Here is a 19,824-nt window from a genome sequence, read left to right as displayed (position 1 = left end):
AGCCAGATTCAGGAATGACATGGGGGGGACAGCCAATATCCCTCCTCCTCCTCCTCCTCCTCCTCCTCCTTCAGCGTCCCAGCAGCCTGCATTCCCCCTTCCTCTCTTTCTTCGGGGCCGTACACCCCCAGCTTCTAGTTGGCTCGAGCCTCTCCTGAGTTAAGAGCGTGCAAGGAGGCCTTCCGGTTTGGGGGGCGGGAGATGCACGGGGAGGGGGTGTCTCCCGAGCGCAAGGGGCCTCCAATTGTCCTCAAAGACCGGCCTTCCCAGCATGGCTTACTGGGGAGGGACACGAGGCGCCCTGACCCAAGATGTGACTTCCAGGTTTCTAGGGTGCCAGGGCATCCGGGGCCCCACCGTCCTGTCTTAGGTCCTAAGGAGACAGAGCGAGAGCGTGGGCCCCCTTCCCCGACTCCCCCGCCGGGACTCAGCTCCTCAGTGGCTGCCTGGGGATCGGCTGCAACGCTCCTACCTCGAGCGCCCCCAAGAGCGTCCCGCAGGGTTCAGTCCTGAGGGCGAACGCTCTCTGAGCTTGCAAAAGGCCTAGGAGAGACCACGCGGAGGACAGGGTGCCCCCCGCGGCCTGGGCGAACAGCGGAGGAGGTCAGACCACCGCCCCCTGGCGTCTCAGCGGGAGCTCGCGCTCTGCCGCCCTGCCATCCCCCTTCCCGTCAGTTTCCAGACCCGAAGCCACGGAGCTCGAAGCCTGCCACCCCCCAAGACCTGGCAGGACTGCGCCGAGGCTCTTGCGGGACACGGGGGCTCCTGAGGGTCTCCCAGGCTCCTACCCCACGCCTTCCTCCTTCCGTCCTTCCTACCGGACCTGGGCCCTTTCTGGGACCGCGCTGACCTCGCCAGTCTCCGCGCCCGAGCGCCGTTCCCCGCGCTATCCAACAGCACCCTCTGGCGGGAGTTCCCGGGAGGTGCAGGCGCACGTGGTCCAGGCCGCCGCGGGCGGGGCGGGAAAGGCTCCGGACTCGCGGAGCGTCGGTCGGAGCGTGTGGACAGATGCAGTCTCCCGGGGAGACCCGGGCACCTCTTCCCCCTCCAGGCTCTTCTCTGCCTCTCAGCCTGCGCGCAGAGCACCTGCTCGTGTGTGAGGCCCTCCCACCGGTTAGGAAACTGGCACGTCCAGCGCGGCGGCCGCCAGACTCCGGGCCAAAACCTCAGCTCCTCTTCCACCGGAGCCTTCGGGAAGGTCCCAGGAAGACTGAGGCGGATGGGGCAGGCTCAGGACCTCCTTCCCCAGAGTTCTTGCAGCCAGGCCGCTGGGCCCCTTGTCGCCACGGCATTTCCCCATTTCGGCAGCGTCCCTTCCAGCCCCGGTCCCTCTCATACCTGTAGGACCTCATAAAATTAAGACGTTAATTGGGTCTGAGGATCTCGTGGGGGTCCCCTTGGTCAAGCACAAAGGAGGAAGTCTCTCCTGAAAAGCCTTCGTAGACTCGCGGGTTGCTTTCTGACAAATACTGGAAGGGCAGATAGTAGCGTGACCTGGGATTTTGGAGCGACCACTCCGGTGTGTCCCATAGCCAACCGATGATGTGGCTGCCTTTCTGGCTTCTCACATCTGCTCTCTGGCCCGTGGTGTGGTTAGTGGGCTTGCAGAAGTGCCTCGTGGCTTTGGAATCGCAAAGGCCTTGGGTTCTGATCCAGGCCTCGGGCTGTGTGGGTTTTGGGTGAGTCCACCTCGTGCGTGTTCTTGGAGGCTTCCTCTTCTCCTCCGTGAAATGGAGGAGTGGTCGCACCTGTGTACCCACAGTGCCACTGGGGTCATTGAGAGGATGGGATGAGGCTGCTCTCAAGTGTGTAGCATGGTTGTAGGGCTTTGGGCAGGATCCTTCACTTCCCTGTGCCTCCGCTTCCCCACCGGTGGAGGGCGTAGTTACAGGGCCTCTGTCTTAGGGCCAATGGGAGGATTGATTTAGTTGACTGAGTGAGTTCAGCACCAAGCATAGCATGTAAAGCGCTGGTGGTTATCCGAAAGCTCCAGCCAGGCCATGAAATGCGGCATACAAATTGACAGCAGTGGCAGGGGAGATTAAAACACAAAACAAAACAAAAACAAAAAAACCCCCGAAACCCAGCATTTGTTACAATTGAGATACACGCTTTGCAAGAAAGTTCCTAATGAACTTTGTCTCTTGCTACGGTGGAAGGAGAGAGGTCCAGGGAAGAGGGGGCGATGTATCCGCTCTCTCGCGCATTACCAGCAGGGACGGACTTCCCTGGGAGGACTTGGGGGAGCTCCCAGAAAGGGGAGGAGGGGAGGTGGAGCGGCTGGGCTCAGAACCCTGGAAACAGTGCAGCTAGGCAGGAAGGGCTCATGTCCCCCAGCAGGGACCGGTGTCTGCTGTTTCTTGCCCTTGCTGGGGAGTCTCATTTCAAGGGCAGGACCCCTGCCTGGCCTGAGGTTGCCTTGTGAGAGGGGCATGCATCTTGATGGACATTGCCTGGTCCTGGGTTGTCCTCCCGGTGGACACCAGGCAGGCCCCGAGACAGCGTCCCTTGGAAGTGACACTCAGATAGGCCAAGGGTTCTTGGCCTCTTCCTGCCGTAGACTCCTTCTTAGAACGTCTTTGCACAAAACACAGATGCTTACACAGGAAAGCAAAGATAATGAAATAGTAGAAAGAATAGCTGATATAATATATATATATATATATATATATATATATATTAGTGGAAACAACACATTGAAAAATCTGCGGCAATTGCAATGTATTAGGAAAATATCCACGAATGGTCTCAGGTACTACTGCCGACACCACTGTGGCCGGTTGCCTAGCCTCATCATCGATGGAAATGCTGAATTTTAGTAGGAGTAAGTCATGAAAACAGGTTCCTCACTCAGGGGCTCCCTGATGTACACCCGGAGTCTCCCCTCTGGGTGTTTTGTAAAAATGTCCACAGTGCACGGTTAGGTGTGTGTGTGGGGGGGGAACGGATTAAAAAATGGTGAATTTTCTGTTGATTGGATCTTTTTGCCAAAAGAAAAAAAAAAAAACAAACAAGAAAACATTTGTGTGTATGTTAAATACGCCCAGAGCAGTAGGGCTCTTTTCTCTGCCTCTCAGGGCTGCAAGAGGGGCGGGCTGGCGGAGGGGTGTGTGTGTCCCTGGCTATCCCCGCAGCCTACTGAAAAACACCGATGTTCAGGTGCCGCCCCCCCCCCCCCCCGTCAGATCACGGTGTCCTGGCACACGCACGGGCTGGGAGGTGGGGTGAGGCCTGCCTTTTGTCCCCAGTCAGTCGTGTTGTCTGTCCGAGCCTCGCGCTTCCTCCTCGGCGCAGCTGGGTGTCCAGGCTCCCGTTGTCCACACGGGCTTCATTCTGCGCCCTATTCTACGGTTTATCAACCAACCGCGGAGCGCGGAGCGCCCAGCTGCTGAGGCACCTGGAGCAACAGGAGGGAGGGGGATGCAGAGACCGCGACGAACCGCACCCTCTGGGCTGCTCCCCAGACTGGAGGGAGCAGGGCGCGCTTAGGCGGATGGGGAGGTGTTCACAACAAGAGGGCAAATTGGGCTTAAACACAACAAAACGCAGCGTTGTTTTCCCCCGTTAGAACTGCCCGGGGTTAGGGGAGGCGGCACGGGCCAAGCTAGCAGAGGGGGGACTCCCGTGAGTCGCGAACTCCTGCCATTCCTCTGTATCAGTTGAATTTACATCGGGGTTTCCGCAAACGGCGCGCTTGCTCTCCAGTCTCCTCCCATCGCGGTGGGGCACGCGCGGCTGGTTCGCTTCTGAGCTGTGCCCCTCCCCACCGGAGACACGTAGGCGAGCAATTTCACAGGGACGTGCCGAGCTCGCTGTGTGGGAGCCGTTACCGGGCGTTCCCTGGCTTTAATGTGGGGTGGTGATTGGCACCGTGTGCCGGGCGGTCCGAGTATTTCATCCCTGAAGTGGGAAGAAGGGAAAAAGTATGACCGCACCCCTACGACCGCGGCAGGACTCGAACCTGCAATCTTCTGATCCGAAGTCAGACGCCTTATCCATTAGGCCACGCGGCCGCCCAGTAGCTGGTGTGTTCCGGATGAGCTAAAAAGTCTCTTTACCGCCTGCCGGTTTTTTTCCCGGGGACCGGTCCACCTGGTTCTTGAGCAGGGGGGATTGGACCCTAGTTCTCGGAGTCTCGCTGGGAGGGACCACCCGGAAGTCCCCTTCTTCCCCCGCGTGAGGACCGGTCCACTTGCGGCCCTGCGATTGGCCGCACGGGGAGTCTCCCCGCTTGCGTGTCGGGTAAGTCGCTGGACCCAGCACGGCGCAGACGGGAAGTTGCAGCTGCCACCGAGGCGATCTAGTCGGGCAGAGGCTACACGCCACCCCGAGGCTGCGTAGGCCCCGCGGAGGGAGACGCCGCGTCGCTGGGCGGGGGTCGGGAGCGGCAGACCTGGAGGCACTAGGCGGACGGAGGTTTCTGGCGGGTTCGGAGCCGGGGAGGCCGGGTCGTGGAACGGCGGCGCGGCCCCTCCCTCTGCAATCTGGGAGCGGGGCCCGGGAGCGGGGCGGAGGCTGGTCCCAGGGCGCACCGCGGCGCCGCCGCCGCCGGGCACCAGCGGGCGGCCGCCTGGGTGGGGGCCCAGGGCACGCCGGCCCGCCCGGAGGGTTCGAATCCGGGCGCTGTCACCTCTTGGCGCTAGGCTCCCAGGCCGTGGCGGTCGCGATCACCGCAGCCACATTTGCCGAGGGCCGGGCCGTGCGACCTGGTCTCCTTTGCCCCCCACACAACAGCCCTGTACGACGGAGTCCTTCACCCCACGTAGAGAGGGCCTAAGGAGCTTGCCCAAGGTCACGCAGCTCCCGAGAGCCAGGACCGGGATTCAAACCCCCGTCGTCCTACTCCAGACCCGGGCTGTTAACCAGCACGTGTGCCTTCACCGTCCTCAAGTTCACTGATGAACCAGCGTGGACCTCGCTTTACTCAGCAGGGGTGTTGCTATTTCCCCAGGTCGTCCGAGGCCTAACTGAGAAAATGTACCCCAAAGTGCCTGGCACGTTGCCTGGGACGCAATAAGCGCGCAAGGAATGATGGCTTCTAATGCAACAGGTGACGCGAACGTAATAACACTTCATGTCGTCTGTCTCCTTTAGGATTGTGGGTGGAAGGCAGGCATGGTCAGGCCCGTTTCACTGACAGGAAAACCGAGGCAAGACGTGTCTCTCTCCACGTCTTTCAGCCAGTAAAAGCAGCCAAGCTGGAGCCCAAAGCCAGGTGTCCTGAATCCCAGCGGGGGGCTCCCTGCACCAACCATGAACCGCCTGCTTTGGAAGAAAGTGGCCGGCTCCACCGTCGTCGGGCCCGGGCCGGTTCCAGCTCCGAGGCGCTGGGCCTCCAGCTCCGCCTCCGTCCCCGTTTCCAGCGACGGGCAGCCGCCGCCGCAGCCGCAACTGCCGTCCTCGGAGGGCGGGCAGCTGCGGTACAACCCCTTGCACATCCAGATGCTGTCGAGAGGGCTTCACGAGCAAATCTTCGGGCGCGGCGGGGAGACGCCCAGCGAGGCCGCGGTGCGCCGCAGCGTCGAGCACCTGCAGAAGCACGGGCTCTGGGGGCAGCCGGACGCGCCCTTGCCCGACGTGGAACTGCGCCTGCCGCCGCTCTACGGGGGCGACCTGGACCAGCACTTCCGCCTCCTGGCCCAGAAGCAGAGCCTGCCCTACCTGGAGGCGGCCAACGCGCTCTTGCAGGCCCAGCTGCCCCCCAGGCCGCCGAGCTGGGCGTGGGCGGAGGGCTGGACCCGGTACGGCCCCGCGGGGGAGGCCGAACCCGTGGCCACCCCCGAGGAGCGGGCCCTGGTGTTCGACGTGGAGGTCTGCTTGGCAGAGGGAACGTGCCCCACGCTGGCGGTGGCCATATCCCCCTCGGCCTGGTGAGCGCGGGTCGGGGTCGGGGACTTGATGGCGTGTTGGGGGGCCCAGCCTAGCACCCGGTTCAGTGAACGTTTTCTGAGCTCCCACTGTGTGCCCTGTGGGTGCGCCTGCGGATGGGTGTCCCCCTGAGCTCAAACAGGCGGGGCCCCAGCGCTCATGGATAGAAGGTCCGGGCGGGAAACAAACTCCCAGGCAGATGTTGGGTGGGGACAGGGGTTAGGTCCCAGGAGACCCTTGTACTGGAGGCGCCCCCGGAGACCCCCGGTGAATGCCTTGATCTGGTGCTAAACAGCTTCCGGACAAGTTAGTCCAGGACCGTTGGGCAGTAGTTTCTCTCTGGGGGTGCTGTTGGGTATTTTGGGCAGGAGAAGTCTCCCTTTTTGGGGGACTGTCCTAGGCCAGAAAAGACATTAGCATGTCTGCTGCTCCCTTAAATGCCAGACCACCCCCCTTTTGCATCTCCAAGTGGTAGCATCCCCCTGACCGGGGCAGCTGAGAATCCCTGCTTCCTTCCCCCAGCCTCCCAAACAGGCATGGTGGTCCCCAAATACTCAGCCTCCTTTTTTCTTTTTGAGGAACTCTTTTTTTTTTTTAATTTAAAGATTATTTATTTATTTATTTATTTTTTAGAGAGGGAAGGGAGGGAGACAGAGAGAGAGACAGAGAAACATCAATGTGCGGTTGCTGGGGGTTGTGGCCTGCAACCCAGGCATGTACCCTGGCTGGGAATCGAACCTGCGATGCTTTGGTTCCCAGCCCGCACTCAATCCACTGAGCTACGCCAACCAGGGCTTGAGTAACTTTCTAAGTGCTACCCAAGTCTCTGAAGCAAGGAGGGCAGCCTCATTTCCGCCCTTTCCGAGTCTTCATTCCAGGGTTCAGATACTTTCTACAACCTTAATGCTCTCAGGCATGGCCAGCCAAAAAGGTGGCGGTTCTTTTTATCCCTCCGGGAGACTCCATCTTCGCAGGGAAACCTGCGAAATGTTACTTGTGCCGCTGAAAACTGCGGGAACAGGGCTGAGTGGGTGAGGTGGGCAGCAGTGGCTGGAAGGGCGAACCTGGATGCCTCCTCCTCGGGTTAGCTCCGGTCAGGGGATGGAGAGGTTTAGTAAAGGAGGCCGTGGCGGCCGGAAGACGACTGGGAAACCGACAAGGATGACTTGCTTTTTGATCTCTTGGCGGCTTTCGGGCAGTCTAACTGAAGTCCCCCTTTCACTCCCTCTCCTGACTGGTGGCCTCTCTCGCCTGGTCGGTCGGCAGGTCCATCCCCTCATTCCCGTTCTATTCTAGCTGGTGGTGCCGGGTGCAGACACCCGGGTTCACGGTGATTGTGGGGGGGGGAGGGTGTGACGGGGCCACCGTAGCAGTCCCCTTTCAACCTGGACACATCCCTGCCACGTGGTTGCGAAACATCACGTGCCTGACCGGCCCTCAGTGTCCAGTGGGAGGGGAAGCCTTTAGGGCAGTCTCCCAAAGGCCCGCTGGGCAGGGCGCCGGCCGTCAGCGTCCACCTGAGATTCTCGGGGAAGACGAGCATTAATGGCGTTGGTTCTGACTCACCTTCCGTTTACCAGAGAAAGGCAGTTGTGTTTGGGCTTTTTTTCTTGTTCTAATCCCCCATCAGTCTGTGCTCACACAGCTGTCATGCACAGCTGCACACCTGCCCCTTGTCACCAGTGCGACCCAGGTTTCTGCCATCACCGCAGCCTCCGACCATTGACCCCCTTCAGCCCATCCCTCTGGGGGTGCGTTGTCACGGGCTTTCCCGTGCCAAATGGCAGGGGGGTCCCCGAACGCCTTTCCACCCTCGGGGGGCCAGCTGGATTTTACCAGCTGTCAAACTGGGAACCTCTGTCTGCTCCCCCCCACCCTCCCTGGCCAGACCGCCCACCCCCAACAAAACCTAGTTTTGTGTTTGTTGAAACTGGTGGCAGATAACCCTCCCCCCCATAAGGGTCTCAGGGAGCTCCGTTCAGCTGTGGTGGCTGCCCAGGTGGCCGCGTCACTCACTGCGATGCTGACCGGCCTTGACCCTGAGGCACAGTTTCCCTCAGCGCCAGTCCCCACGCTCAGCCTGTCAGACGCCGGCCCTCTCTGGTCCCTGCCAGGCGCTCCGCAGGTGGCCCCCGGCCCCGTCCCCCCACCCCCGCCCGTGCGATGGGTGGGGGGGGTGTCTCCTCTGTCCGTCCTGGTACATTTCTGGCCCCCTGAGTGCGGCTGCGCAGACCCTCCCAGTGTGTGACTTGTTTAGCGTCTGCCCCGCCCCCAGGTGACTCATCACGCACATGGGTGCCGCGTGGGTCTTTTTTTGTTCTTTTTTCCTGCCACCTTCAATTAAGAAAAAAAAAAAAAAAAACAACTTCCACCTCGAATTCTATTATAATTGCCTCTCTCATGTACCAGCACTTGGAGCACTGAGCTGCTCTGCGTCTATAGGCGTGAGGGGTCGGGTGCCTTTACGCAGCCCCGCGGGGCCAGCCCGGACTCGGCGAGCACCTGGGCGGCGGGCGCGCAGGCTGAGTGCGGGGCACCCTGAGCGGGGCCGCTTTGCGCTGTCTTTACCTGTGGAAGTAAGGAAGCTTTTGGCACGACTCCTGACTCATAGCTCTACCTGACCTCTAGCTCTGTGAGGGCTAGGGGCACCCACTGGGGTCCCCAGCCGCCAGTGTGGCCGGGCACGCAGTGGCAGGCACGCGGTGGGCGTTGCGGGGCGGAAGCTCCGTGCCCCTGGGCTGAGCCTGCCTGTCTCTCGCCTCCCTCAGGTATTCCTGGTGCAGCCGGCGGCTGGTGGAAGAGCGCTACTCCTGGACCAGCCAGCTGTCGCCGGCTGACCTCATCCCCCTGGAGGCCCCTGCCCGGGCCAGCGGCCCCGGCCAGCGGGGTGGGCAGGAGCAGCTAGTGGTGGGGCACAACGTGTCCTTCGACCGAGCCCACATCAGGGAGCAGTACCTGGTCCAGGTGAGGGTCCCGGGGCCCGCTGCCCTCTGCCCTCTGTGATGGGGCGGGACCTGCCCTTGGCTCCCGTGCCCCGCTGCTCTGTCCCCAGGGCCTGCCCGCTACAGAGCCTGAGGTGCCACAGGACGCGTGGCCCCTCCCTCCGTGTGGCCCGTTCGAGCTCAGCGCGGGTCTGTGGAGGCTCCGGGCCACACAGCCTGGGCGTCCGCCCTGGCCCAGCCGTGGATAAGCGCCGTGAGCACCTCGGCACCCTGAGCCTCAATGTCCCTGTTCTCGCGACAAGAGAAGAGCAGCTCCCCCGGGGTTCTGCGCAGGGCCCGACCTGGGTGCACGTGAGGCCCCCGGGACCGTGCCTGCTGTCCCGTTGAGGCGGTTCCCCGTCTTGTGGAAGGTGCTCTGTTGTGGCCTTCTGCGGCAGCCCTGGGGGACAGGCAGCGGGGGGAGCGGCCTTAGTCTATTGCTTGTGAGTGGCGGCGCTGGGGGCCGAGCCCGGTAGCTCGGGAGGCCTTGTTTTGAGGACTCTGTGCCCCTCCGAGCAGTTGCCAGACCCAAGGAAGGACGTGGGTGCTGGGATCGAGCCTGGTCTGCGGCGTCGAGGGTGGCTAGAGTTCAGGAGGGCGGGTCCCCCTCGGGTCAAGGAACGAGCGTGAGCGAGCACGGAGGCACGCCGTCCTCAGCAGCGGAGCGGAGTGGTGGGGAGGGGGGCCGTGTGCGGGGCCCGGGCGCTGGCCCCTCAGCGGCAGCCTGTGCGCAGGGCTCCCCCACGCGCTTCCTGGACACCATGAGCATGCACATGGCCATCTCGGGGCTCAGCAGCTTCCAGCGCAGCCTGTGGATGGCTGCCAGGCAGGGCAAGCGCAAGGCCCTGCTCGACACCCAGCGCCACCAGAAGCCCCGGCACAAAGCCAACGGCCCCACGGTGAGTACCCCATGGGAGTGACGACAACCCCCCGCCGGCCCGCCCATCTGGCCCTGGGGCTGCACTGACCGGCCGTGCCCCTCACCCCGGCCCCTCAGATCTCCTCCTGGGACTGGCTGGACATCAGCAGTGTCAACAACCTGGCGGATGTGCACAGCCTGTACGTGGGCGGGCCCCCCCTCCGGAAGGAGCCCCGGGAGCTGTTCGTCAAGGGCAGCATGAGGGACGTCCGGGAGAACTTCCAGGTACAGTGCCTTGGGGGCTCCGGGGGGCTCTGGGGCGGTGTCCGGGCCACATGGCCGCCAGCCCTGACCCCGGGCCCGGCGGCGGTAGTGGGACGGCCGCCCGCCCAGCGCCTTCCTGTCGCCCGTGCCAGGACCTGATGCAGTACTGCGCCCAGGACGTGTGGGCCACCTACCAGGTCTTCCAGCAGCAGCTGCCACTCTTCTTGGAGAGGTGAGGCGGGGCCCCTGGGGGAGCCTGGGCCACGGTCACCGGCGGGGGTGGGGCCCCTCTGTCTGGGGCCCCGGGCTTCTGCGGAGGTCCTGCAGGGGGCGCCGAGGGCCACGCCGGAGTCTCCTGGGCCTGGTCCCAGCTTGTTCGGCACCCACCCTGCGCCCAGGGCCAGAGCTCGGGGCCCCCTGCATTCCGGCTGTGCCAGCCTGGGAGTCAGACCCAGGGCAGGCTCAGCATCAGAAGCGTCGGCCGGACGCGGCTCCGGTCTTGGCGGCGGTTGGCACCTGCTCGCTTGCCTGTGGGCGCGTTCTTCGGTTTCTCTGGGCCTCAGTTGGTGAAGTTCCGGGGTTCCCTGGACAGCCCCGGTCCGTGTCAGCAGTCGGGCTGTTCGTCCCAGCTCCAGGGGGAGCCATCGGTGTTCGGGCGGGGACTGCGCTGGCCCTGGGCACCGCGCTGGGCGGCGCAGACATGGAGACATGGTGACGCCGGCCGGGCTTTCCACTCCCCTCCCCCCCCCCCCCCCGCACCTTCCTCTCCCTCCTTCCTCCCGTCGTCCGAGTTTCTGCGAGCGGGTCTCTCCCCTCCCGTGTTCCCACATGGTCTTGTTTGGTCGTTCCGCATGGCAGTGCGTGCGACTGTCCCCGCTGTTTCTCCTGTGGTTTGTTATCGGTGCAGAGAGATGCACCGGCCTCTGAACAGCCTCGTGTCCCCCTGCGCCACTGAGCGCGCCCGTCAGCTCTGGTGGCCGTTTGGCGGCCTCTCCGGGGCTCTCTCTGCACCGCGTCACGTCGGCGGCGGCACACAGACACACGCTGCCGCCCTCACACTGTGGTTTCACCGCGCCCTTCCCTCGTTTAGACGCACCGAGCTGCCTCCCGCGGTCTGTGCGGGTACCTGCTACCCGGTGTGTGGCCCGGCAGCTGCCGGCTGTGCCGCAGAGCCTGGGAGCGCGGCGGGCTGTGCCGTCTCGGTGGTGTTGGCACGCTGTGGTGGTCACACCGCGGCAGGGTCGGCTCCCTGTGCGTTTCTCAGAACACGTCCTGGTTGTCGGGTGGCGCGTGGCTGCGCCCCCAGTGCGCAGAGAGCTGCAGGGGATTCCCAGGGTCTCCTCCGGGCAGGCGGCGGTCAGCCTGGGGTCAGCGCCGTCTGTCTGACCGTGGAGCTGTGCGGTGTGGGCAGCCGGGTCCGGGGCCCGGGCCTCGCCTCGTGTGGTCACTGATGGCGCCCGGGTGTTTGCCCCCAAGGTGTCCCCACCCAGTGACCCTGGCCGGCATGCTGGAGATGGGGGTCTCCTACCTGCCCGTCAACCAGAACTGGGAGCGTTACCTGGCAGAGGCACAGAGCACCTACGAGGAGCTGCAGCGGGAGATGAAGAAGTCGCTGATGGACCTGGCCAACGACGCCTGCCAGCTGCTGTCGGGGGAGAGGTAGCCCGGCCGCGGGCGGGCGGACCCCAGCAGGGGGCGGGCAGGCGGGGGGCCCGGCCTCAGCCCTGCCCTGGTGGACTTGCTGTGCAGGTACAAAGAAGACCCCTGGCTCTGGGACCTGGAGTGGGACCTGCAAGAGTTTAAGCAGAAGAAGGCAAAGAAGGTGAAGAGGAAGGAGCCGGAGGTGGAGGCTGCCAGCCCCTTGCCCGTCAAGGGGGCTGAGGCCCCTGGAGCCCCTGGGGATCAGGAAGGTGGGGACCGTGCGTGGCCGGTGGGCAGAGGGGCGCGGCCCTGGGAACCTGTTGCTCCAGCCTTGGGGCTAATGGGCTGGGCAGGCCTCTCTGGTCACCCTCGCGACCTCCTGCAGACCCCGGCCCGCCCGGCGAGGAGGAGGAGTCTCAGCGAGCCCTCACGGCCCGCACCTGCCTGGAGCAGCTGAAGGGGACCACAGGGCTCCTGCCCAAGCGGCCCCAGCACCTCCCTGGACACCCCGGGTGAGCCCTGTGCCCCTGACGCGTTTGGAGTCTGCTCTCACCCCCACCTCTGGGTGCCGCCCTTCGTTCCTGCTCCCAGTGGGTGCCCTGACCCCAGCTCACCCATCACAAGTACCCTGCACACCTGCTGCATGCTGGCCTCTGGTGGCCACGGGGGCACGCGTGGGAGCCCAGCTCCCTCCCAGGAGCTCCTGCACCCTAGGAGGGGCCGGGCACGCAGACCAGCCGGTGCCGCTGGTGTTTCTCTCCAGGATGGCTCGGGGGAGGGGTCAGGGGGCTTCCCCAAGGAGTTGACCCTTCACTGGAGCCTCAGTTTTGTGCCCTGGGTGCCCTGCTGGCCTCACCCTCGAGTCGGCCCTGGGGGATGGCACAGGAGGGACGGGGACCGGAGCCGTGGTGGGAGAGCAGATCGGCTGGCTCCCCTGGCCAGTTACCCCACGGGAAGTGGAGTGTGGGAAGGAGCCCTGCCCCGGGCCATCCCGAGGGCCGGCTTCTGACCTGTTCAGTGGGCCTGACTGGGGGTCTTTTCTTCAGGATTTTTGAGTTGTTCTGGGGACTCCATGGGGGTCTGGGCCACATCCCAGAGAGAGAGGATGGTGACCGTAGGCCGAGGTCACCAGAAACAGGCCCTGGGGCCTTGGAGGGCGGTGGAGCATGTCACCACTGTGACACCGCTCTCTTCCCGGGGGGGTGCCCAGGTGGTACCGGAAGCTCTGTCCGCGGCTGGACGACCCTGCGTGGGCCCCGGGCCCCAGCCTCCTCAGCCTGCAGATGCGGGTCACGCCCAAGCTCATGGCGCTGACCTGGGACGGCTTCCCCCTGCACTTCTCCGAGAGGCACGGCTGGGGCTACCTGGTGCCCGGGCGGCGGGACAACCTGGCCGAGGTGCCCGAGGGCACCACCCCAGCTTCGACTGGGGTGACCTGCCCCTACAGGTGAGGCCCCGGCCCAGGGGAGGAAGGGCCGGGCATCTAAGGGACCCTTCTCCTTGCTGGGGAAGCCGAGCCCAGCTCAGGCTGCTGGGGAGAGCTGGGGGCTGGGACTGTGGGCTCCGGGTCTTTGCCACAGCCTCCCCTCCCCGGGGGTTGCAGAGCCCGGGGGAGGGGGGGGCTGAGGGCATGGAGTTGGGGGCTGAGGAGCCAGCCAGGGGCGGGGCCAGGGCCTGACTTCCCACCGCTCTGCCCCAGAGCATTGGCTGGGGCGGTGGCAGCTCTGTGGCGCCAGTGGGGCTTGGACCCGCGTCAGACCAGGCCTCGAGCCCGGCCTGCACCGGGGCGCCGTGTCACGTTCGGTTTGTTGCCCGCTGTCTGAAAACCAGGGAGAGCGCTGCCTGCTTCTGCCTCAGAGCGGGTTCTGAGCACTAGACCGGGGCGCGGCGGAGGCCCCCAGCCAGCTGCCCGGCCCGGAGGGGCGCCCATAACCAGAGGCCGCTGCCGCTGTTCTCTGCCCAGAGCCATCGAGTCCCTGTACCGCAAGCACTGCCTGGAGCAGGGGAAGCGGCAGCCGGAGCCGCAGGGGGCGGGCCTGGCCGAGGACTTCCTGCTGGCCGAGGAGTGGCAGATGGTGAGGGCACCCGCCGGCCTGGGCTGGGGTTGGGCTCCTGGGCTGGGGTGGGCGCTGGGGAAGGGGGCAGGGGGCGGGGCTCGGGCACGCCCGGTTCTCACCCCCGGCTGGCTGGGGCTGTCTGCGTGCCTCAGGGAGGGGCTGGTGGGTTCCGGCCAACCCGGCCTCCTGCTTCACCCCCTTGGTGCCGGGCCCATCCAGGTGGAAGAGCTGGGCTGCTTAGAGGCGGAGGCTGAGACCAAGGTGGAGCCTGTGGAGTCGGCCGTGGCGGCCCAACCCCCAGCCCCGGTGAGCAGGGCGTGCTCTCAGGTTCCCCGGGTGGGTGCTGGGCGGGCAGCCCTTCTCACGCCCAAGGAGCAGCTTTCCGCTGGGTTCCCGAGGTCCTGGGGTGGGGGGCTCTGTCCTGCCTTTGGTGGCTCCGCCCTCGCTGGGCTACCGAGGAGGAAGCCGAGACCTGGTGGCTGTCCTGTTGTCTCCCGGCTCTGCGTGTCAGGCCCCCCGCCCTTTGGCCCGTGCCGAAAGCAGGCGCCGGAGCGGGGCCTGACCTCGGCGTGCGGCCCCACAGACGGGTGCCAGCGGCCCCAGGGGCAGCCAGCCAGCCTATCACCACGGCAACGGGCCTTACAATGACGTGGACATCCCCGGCTGCTGGTTCTTCAAGCTGCCTCACAAGGTGTGTGTCCTGGCTCCGGTGCCGTCCCTCGGGCCCTCGCTGTGCCCGGGCTCACAGCGGCCTCCGGGTGGTAGCCCCCTCTGCAGGAACGGCGGTGGCAGCTGCAGGGCAGGGCACGGCCTCATGGCAGACGGCACCATCTCTGACCCTGTTTCCCCTCCGACGGCTGGGTGGGGGAAGGGCAGGTGTCGGGCACCTGAACTGCTGTGTGGCGGGGTCTGTGGGCCAGAGGTGTCACCGGCAGGGGGGCCGGGTTGGTGTGTGCCTGCCGTGAGCCTGCCTGGGCGAGCAGCTGTCGGGGCGCGGTGTGCCCCACACTGCTCTGCCCGAGGAGGCTCTGGGCGGGGCCCCGGTGCACGGGCCTGCAGCCCCCGCCTCCGCTGGCCTCCCCAGGACGGGAACAGCTGCAACGTGGGCAGCCCCTTCGCCAAGGACTTCCTGCCCAAGATGGAGGACGGCACCCTGCAGGCCGGCCCCGGAGGTGCCAGCGGGACCCGTGCCCTGGAGATCAACAAAATGATCTCTTTCTGGAGGAACGCCCACAAGCGCATCAGGTGGGCCATCGCGGGGGTGCCGAGAGCCGCCCATCTGTGCCCCTGGCCGGGTTTCTGGGAACGGCCCTGGGGCTGCCGTCCCCCGCCTCGCCCCAGGGGCCCCCACTCGGCCTGTGCTGTGGCGGACGCCCAGCTGCAGTCTGGAGGCTGGACCCCGGGGTCCCGGGCTGGTGAGCACCGGCCAGCCCCCTCCCCCCCAGGCCGGCCTCAGTTTCCCAGTGTGTGTGTCAAGGGGGGGTCCATATGGAGGACCCTGGTGGCCGCTCCCAGCCCTAAAAGGACCTCTTGGCGTGACCACCAGGCCCCTGGGAGCTGGGTCCTTTAGGCCGGGAGCGGTTAGTGCATCGGGCAGCAGCGGCGGGCTGGGCAGGGAGGGTGGGGAGGGGTCAAGGAGGGGTCGGATTCCGCCCCCCTGGTCATGTCGTTTGTCCCCACAGCTCCCAGATGGTGGTGTGGCTGCCCCGGTCCGTTCTGCCCCGTGCCGTGACCAGGTAGGACCTGCCAGGGGGTCGTGGGGACAGCAGTAGGGGGTCCCTGGACCAACGCCAGCTGAGGTATGAGCTCTCCCCTCCCCGCCCCGCAGGCACCCAGATTACGATGAGGAAGGCCGCTACGGGGCCATCCTGCCGCAGGTGGTGACTGCTGGCACCATCACCCGCCGGGCCGTGGAGCCCACCTGGCTCACTGCCAGCAACGCCCGGGTACGCATCCGCTGCCTCCCTGGTCCCTCCCTTCCTCCCTGCCGTCTCTCGAAGCGGGCTGCAGAGGGCCTTCCGGGGGCAGCACAGAACGGAACCCGAGATCTGGTCCAGCAGGACTCAGGTTCAAGTCCGGCCTCACTCATCGCCGTTCGGCACACACGGGCTGGGCTCCCGCCGCTGGCCATGATGGCAGGGGCTGGCCAGACACTGCGTGGGCGTCCCTTCACCTGTCCGCCCCGCCACTGCTGGGCTGCCATCCGGGGGCTGGGCGGGGGTGGGAAGCGCCTCGGGTGCCTGGGCAGGGCCCGACCTCCCTCTCCCTGCAGCGGGACCGCGTGGGCAGCGAGCTGAAGGCCATGGTGCAGGCCCCGCCCGGCTACGTCCTGGTGGGCGCGGACGTGGACTCGCAGGAGCTGTGGATCGCGGCGGTGCTCGGGGACGCCCACTTCGCCGGCATGCACGGTGAGCGGGGGCCGGGGCTGGTGGCCGGGGCTGAGGCCCAGGCCGGGAGGCCGGGGGCGGGGGCGGGGGTCTCTGGGCTGCGGCCTCAGTGTGCCCCGCCCCGCAGGCTGCACGGCCTTCGGGTGGATGACCCTGCAGGGGCGGAAGAGCAGGGGCACCGACCTGCACAGCAAGACGGCCTCCACGGTGGGCATCAGCCGGGAGCACGCCAAGGTCTTCAACTACGGCCGCATCTATGGGGCCGGGCAGCCCTTCGCCGAGCGCCTGCTCATGCAGTTCAACCACCGGCTCACGCGCCAGGAGGCCGCCGAGAAGGCCCAGCACATGTACGCCGTCACCAAGGGCCTGCGCCGGTGAGGGTCCCTCCCGGCCCCCGCCCCCCGCCCCAGGCCTGCGTCGCTGCCCCTCGTCGCCGCCTTTCCCGTCACCTGCGCCCTCACCGGGCCCCTCTCCTCAGACCTGTGCATGCTCACGGGCTCCAGGGCGGCTTGTGTGGGGGCTGCAACGCTCGCTTAGCGGTGGGCCTTCGACGGGTGTCCTCACGGGGCTGGGCCTGTGGGTCACTGGCAGTGCGGGGTCTAAGACGCGAGACAGGGACAGCTCCGGGGGTGGCGCCCTCTGGTGGGCTGCCACAGCGTGCGTGACCCAGAGCTCGGGCTCCCGTCTGGGCTCTGCGTCTTCTCGGCTGCGGGACCCCGGCGGGCCGGCCCCTCTGTGCCTGTCCTCCCCCGGGACGGAGCCGGCAGGGGTTGGCGGGGCCCCGCAGTGGTCGTGGAAGTGGAGTAAGGTGCTGGGAGGCCTCTCCCGCCCGGAGGAGGCGCTCACGCGGGACTGACAGCGCCGACACCGCCCCCAGGTACCGGCTGTCGGACGAGGGCGAGTGGCTGGTGAGGCAGCTGCGCATCCCCGTGGAGAGGACCGAGGACGGCTTCGTGTCCCTGCAGGACCTGCGCAGGGTCCAGAGGGAAGCTTCGAGGAAGTGAGGCCCCTCTGTGTGTCTGGGGTGCGGGGAGGGTCCCGGCCGGCCCCCGGAGAGCTGGGGTGCTCTGTTTCGAGCTGCGACACTAACGGGCTAAGCGTGCCCTGTCTGCCTGCCCCTGGGCCCCCAGGTCCCGCAGGAAGACCTGGAAGGTGGTCGCGGAACGTGCGTGGACGGGGGGCACGGAGTCGGAGATGTTCAACAAGCTGGAGAGCATCGCCACGTCAGACGAGCCCCGGACGCCCGTGCTGGGCTGCCGCATCAGCCGGGCCCTGGAGCCCTCGGTGGCCCAGGGGGAGGTACGGCGCACCCTGGGGGCATGGCAGCTCACGGGGCGGGCGGGTGGGCTCCTCCCCCCGGAGCTGGGGTGGGGCAGCGCCCCTCACCTGTGCCTGCGCCCCCCCCCCCCCACCCCCCAGTTCATGACCAGCCGCGTGAACTGGGTGGTGCAGAGCTCGGCGGTGGACTACCTGCACCTCATGCTCGTGGCCATGAAGTGGCTGCTCGAGGAGTTTGCCATCGACGGGCGCTTCTGCATCAGCATCCACGACGAGGTCCGCTACCTGGTGCAGGAGGAGGACCGCTACCGCGCCGCCCTGGCCCTGCAGATCGCCAACCTGCTGACCAGGTAGGCGCGCCTGCTGCGGCCCGGCCACGCGCTGGGCTCTGCACCCGGCGGAGCGGGACCCGTGTGTGAGCTTTCATCTCCCCGGAGGTGAATGTTTCAGCTGCTCTCTCTAGCTTTAAAAAAAAAACTGTGGGAGTCTGGGGCTGGCCTTCGACTCTGGAAAAAGGTTCCTTGGATTGGAAGTGTGGCGGCCCGAGACCGGACCACAGACGCGGCGGGTCAGGGGACGTGTTCCGGGCAGCAGTCTGCAGGCTCTGCTCCCCTGGGCACGGGAACCCCTTTCTGCCGGACGGGGGGCTTTTCTCGGTTCATAGGAAGTTGAGATTTTTAAAACCTGCAAATGTTTCCTAAGTGCCAGAAGTTTGTTGCTCTGACTGCTAACGGAACACACGGCTAAGGAGGAAGGAAGTTCAAACGTGGCTTCGAAGTAGCTCACACGCTGGCTCGTGTCTCCTCGTGGTGAAGTGTAGTCCGTGGGGTGGAAGTACATGGTGCTGTGGCTGCCTGTCGGCCTGCCAGGCAGAGCCGGTCTGGGAGCCGCGGTTGGCCCCAAAGGCTCAGGAAACGAGGGTGCTCGCGGTCATCAGCGCTGTCTCCACCGTGTCCTGGGGGCTGTGCTCGCAGGTGAACACAAAGTCCTGTGTGCGTGCATCATCTTGAGGAAGTGCTCATGTGCGCGCAGGCGGGCGAAGGCCGTGTTCTGAGTCGGGCCTGTCTCTGTCTCCCTGCCGGGGGGCAGGGCAGAGTCCGTGCTGCCCGCTCTCAGGGACACGGGCGCTCCCCGTGGGGCTGAGCGGAGGCCGGCTCTCCCCCAGGTGCATGTTCGCCTACAAGCTGGGCCTCAACGACCTGCCCCAGTCGGTGGCCTTCTTCAGTGCGGTCGACGTGGACCGCTGCCTCAGGAAAGAAGTGACCATGGATTGTGAGACCCCTTCCAACCCCACCGGGATGGAGAGGAGATACGGGATTCCCCAGGGTGAGCCCCACGCCCCCGAGGTCCCTGTGGTGGGTTCACGTCACCAAGGGCTGTGTTTCTGCCACGAGTTCGGAGGGAGGGAAGGGAGGGACATTGGAAGCTCTGGTTTAAAGCTTTATTGTGTAAAGCAAAAGTGCATTCTTAGGTAAAAAACGTGCTTTGAATGCCACTCGAGAGCTTGTTTCTGTATACAGCTTGTAAGGCAAACGTTTTACGCACAAAGGACACGGACCCTCCCGATGTAACGTGGCGATTACTCTGCCCCCCCCCACGCCCCTTTGACCCCCACAGTACAGTCCCCCCCCGCTCCTGAGCGCCAGAGCAAGCAGCACCACCGGTCTGCACTCTCTTCCAGGGGAAGCGCTGGACATCTACCAGGTCATCGACCTCACCAGAGGCTCCCTGGTGAAGCGGGGCCAGCCGGGGCCGTAGCCGCCCGCAGGCCCCGAGTCGGCTCCCGTGGAGCTCTGCCCGCCGGGCGCCCACCCTCAGGCCCTCGGCTGTGCTCTGCTTGGCAGCAGGACCCGCCAGGAGCGGCCGCCTGCGGCTGTGGGCGCAGCTGACCTCAGTGGGCTCCGAACCAAGATGCCGGCCTCGGTGCAGGCTGGGGGACTGGGGGGGTGTGGCTTGTTGGGTGAGAAGACAGCAGAAGCCCCAAAGTTCGCAGTAACTCAGGCATTTCATTCTTTCTTCCTTCTCTTCTTGGCTGGCTCTCTGCTCTGCTCCCTGGGCTCCGGTGCCGCGTCCTGGAAGGGGAGGGGCCGGGCTTTAGTGCAGCCCACCTGCTCAGAGCCACTGGAAATAAATGGAACCTTCTCTTCTCTCGGAGTCTGTGTGCTCGCGCTCTCTCCCCTCCCCACTCCCTGGCCCTGAAGGGTTGGGGGGACCTACTCACTGGCCCTGAAGAAGGGGGGATTCTGAGTCCAGTTAAGGGGGTTGGATGCCTTCCCTTTGGACTTCTGTCGACCCAGGGAGAGTCACGGGACCAGATGACAGAGGAAGGTCAAAATGGTACAGAACGAGTTGGTACAGGGAGGGGTGGGGCCTGACAGTCTGAACAATGGAGGGGCGGGCTTTTTCAGAAGCCACAGATGAGGGTGTTTCACATTATGCCTCCAACACTGGGCTCTGCTCCGCAGGCTCAGGCCTGCAGTTTGCCTGCT

At 65.5% G+C, this 19,824-nt stretch overlaps 2 protein-coding genes and 1 non-coding gene across 5 annotated transcripts in view; 1 reads left to right on the top strand and 2 right to left on the bottom strand.

Moving 5' to 3' along the window:
• Nucleotides 1–3,940: 3,940 nt before the first annotated feature.
• TRNAR-UCG lies at nucleotides 3,941–4,013 on the bottom strand. The gene has a single exon. It is a non-coding gene; the product is annotated as a tRNA-Arg (tRNA).
• Nucleotides 4,014–4,243: 230 nt separating this feature from the next.
• On the top strand, nucleotides 4,244–19,484 carry POLG (DNA polymerase gamma, catalytic subunit). Of its 3 annotated transcripts, XM_036013157.1 has the most exons (24): nucleotides 4,244–4,416; nucleotides 4,952–5,050; nucleotides 5,181–5,870; nucleotides 8,637–8,832; nucleotides 9,584–9,748; nucleotides 9,847–9,993; nucleotides 10,125–10,204; nucleotides 11,449–11,631; nucleotides 11,722–11,882; nucleotides 11,999–12,125; nucleotides 12,824–13,060; nucleotides 13,577–13,688; nucleotides 13,890–13,976; nucleotides 14,254–14,361; nucleotides 14,755–14,915; nucleotides 15,353–15,406; nucleotides 15,499–15,616; nucleotides 15,943–16,078; nucleotides 16,185–16,431; nucleotides 16,935–17,057; nucleotides 17,188–17,356; nucleotides 17,477–17,685; nucleotides 18,501–18,661; nucleotides 19,017–19,484. In XM_036013157.1, exons 3-24 carry the CDS (start codon nucleotides 5,254–5,256, stop codon nucleotides 19,091–19,093), a joined length of 3,675 nt encoding a protein of 1,224 aa, XP_035869050.1. In that variant the 5' UTR covers nucleotides 4,244–4,416; nucleotides 4,952–5,050; nucleotides 5,181–5,253; the 3' UTR covers nucleotides 19,094–19,484. The 3 variants fall into 3 exon arrangements, with proteins under 3 accessions (XP_035869050.1, XP_035869052.1, XP_035869049.1); XM_036013159.1 differs by lacking the exon at nucleotides 4,952–5,050; XM_036013156.1 differs by lacking the exon at nucleotides 4,952–5,050 and having other exon boundaries at nucleotides 5,095–5,870.
• FANCI (FA complementation group I) overlaps nucleotides 19,176–19,824 on the bottom strand; it is a 31,350-nt gene continuing 30,701 nt past the window's right edge. The window contains exon 38 of the mRNA XM_028502362.2: nucleotides 19,176–19,407. Coding sequence (XP_028358163.1) covers nucleotides 19,342–19,407 — 66 coding nt within the window. The 3' untranslated portion in view covers nucleotides 19,176–19,341. The remainder of the gene's footprint in view (nucleotides 19,408–19,824) is intronic.

This window comes from Phyllostomus discolor, chromosome 12 (genome assembly GCF_004126475.2).
Source record: "Phyllostomus discolor isolate MPI-MPIP mPhyDis1 chromosome 12, mPhyDis1.pri.v3, whole genome shotgun sequence".
Lineage (NCBI taxonomy): Eukaryota > Metazoa > Chordata > Mammalia > Chiroptera > Phyllostomidae > Phyllostomus > Phyllostomus discolor.
This window is presented reverse-complemented; position numbering and strand designations above follow the sequence as displayed.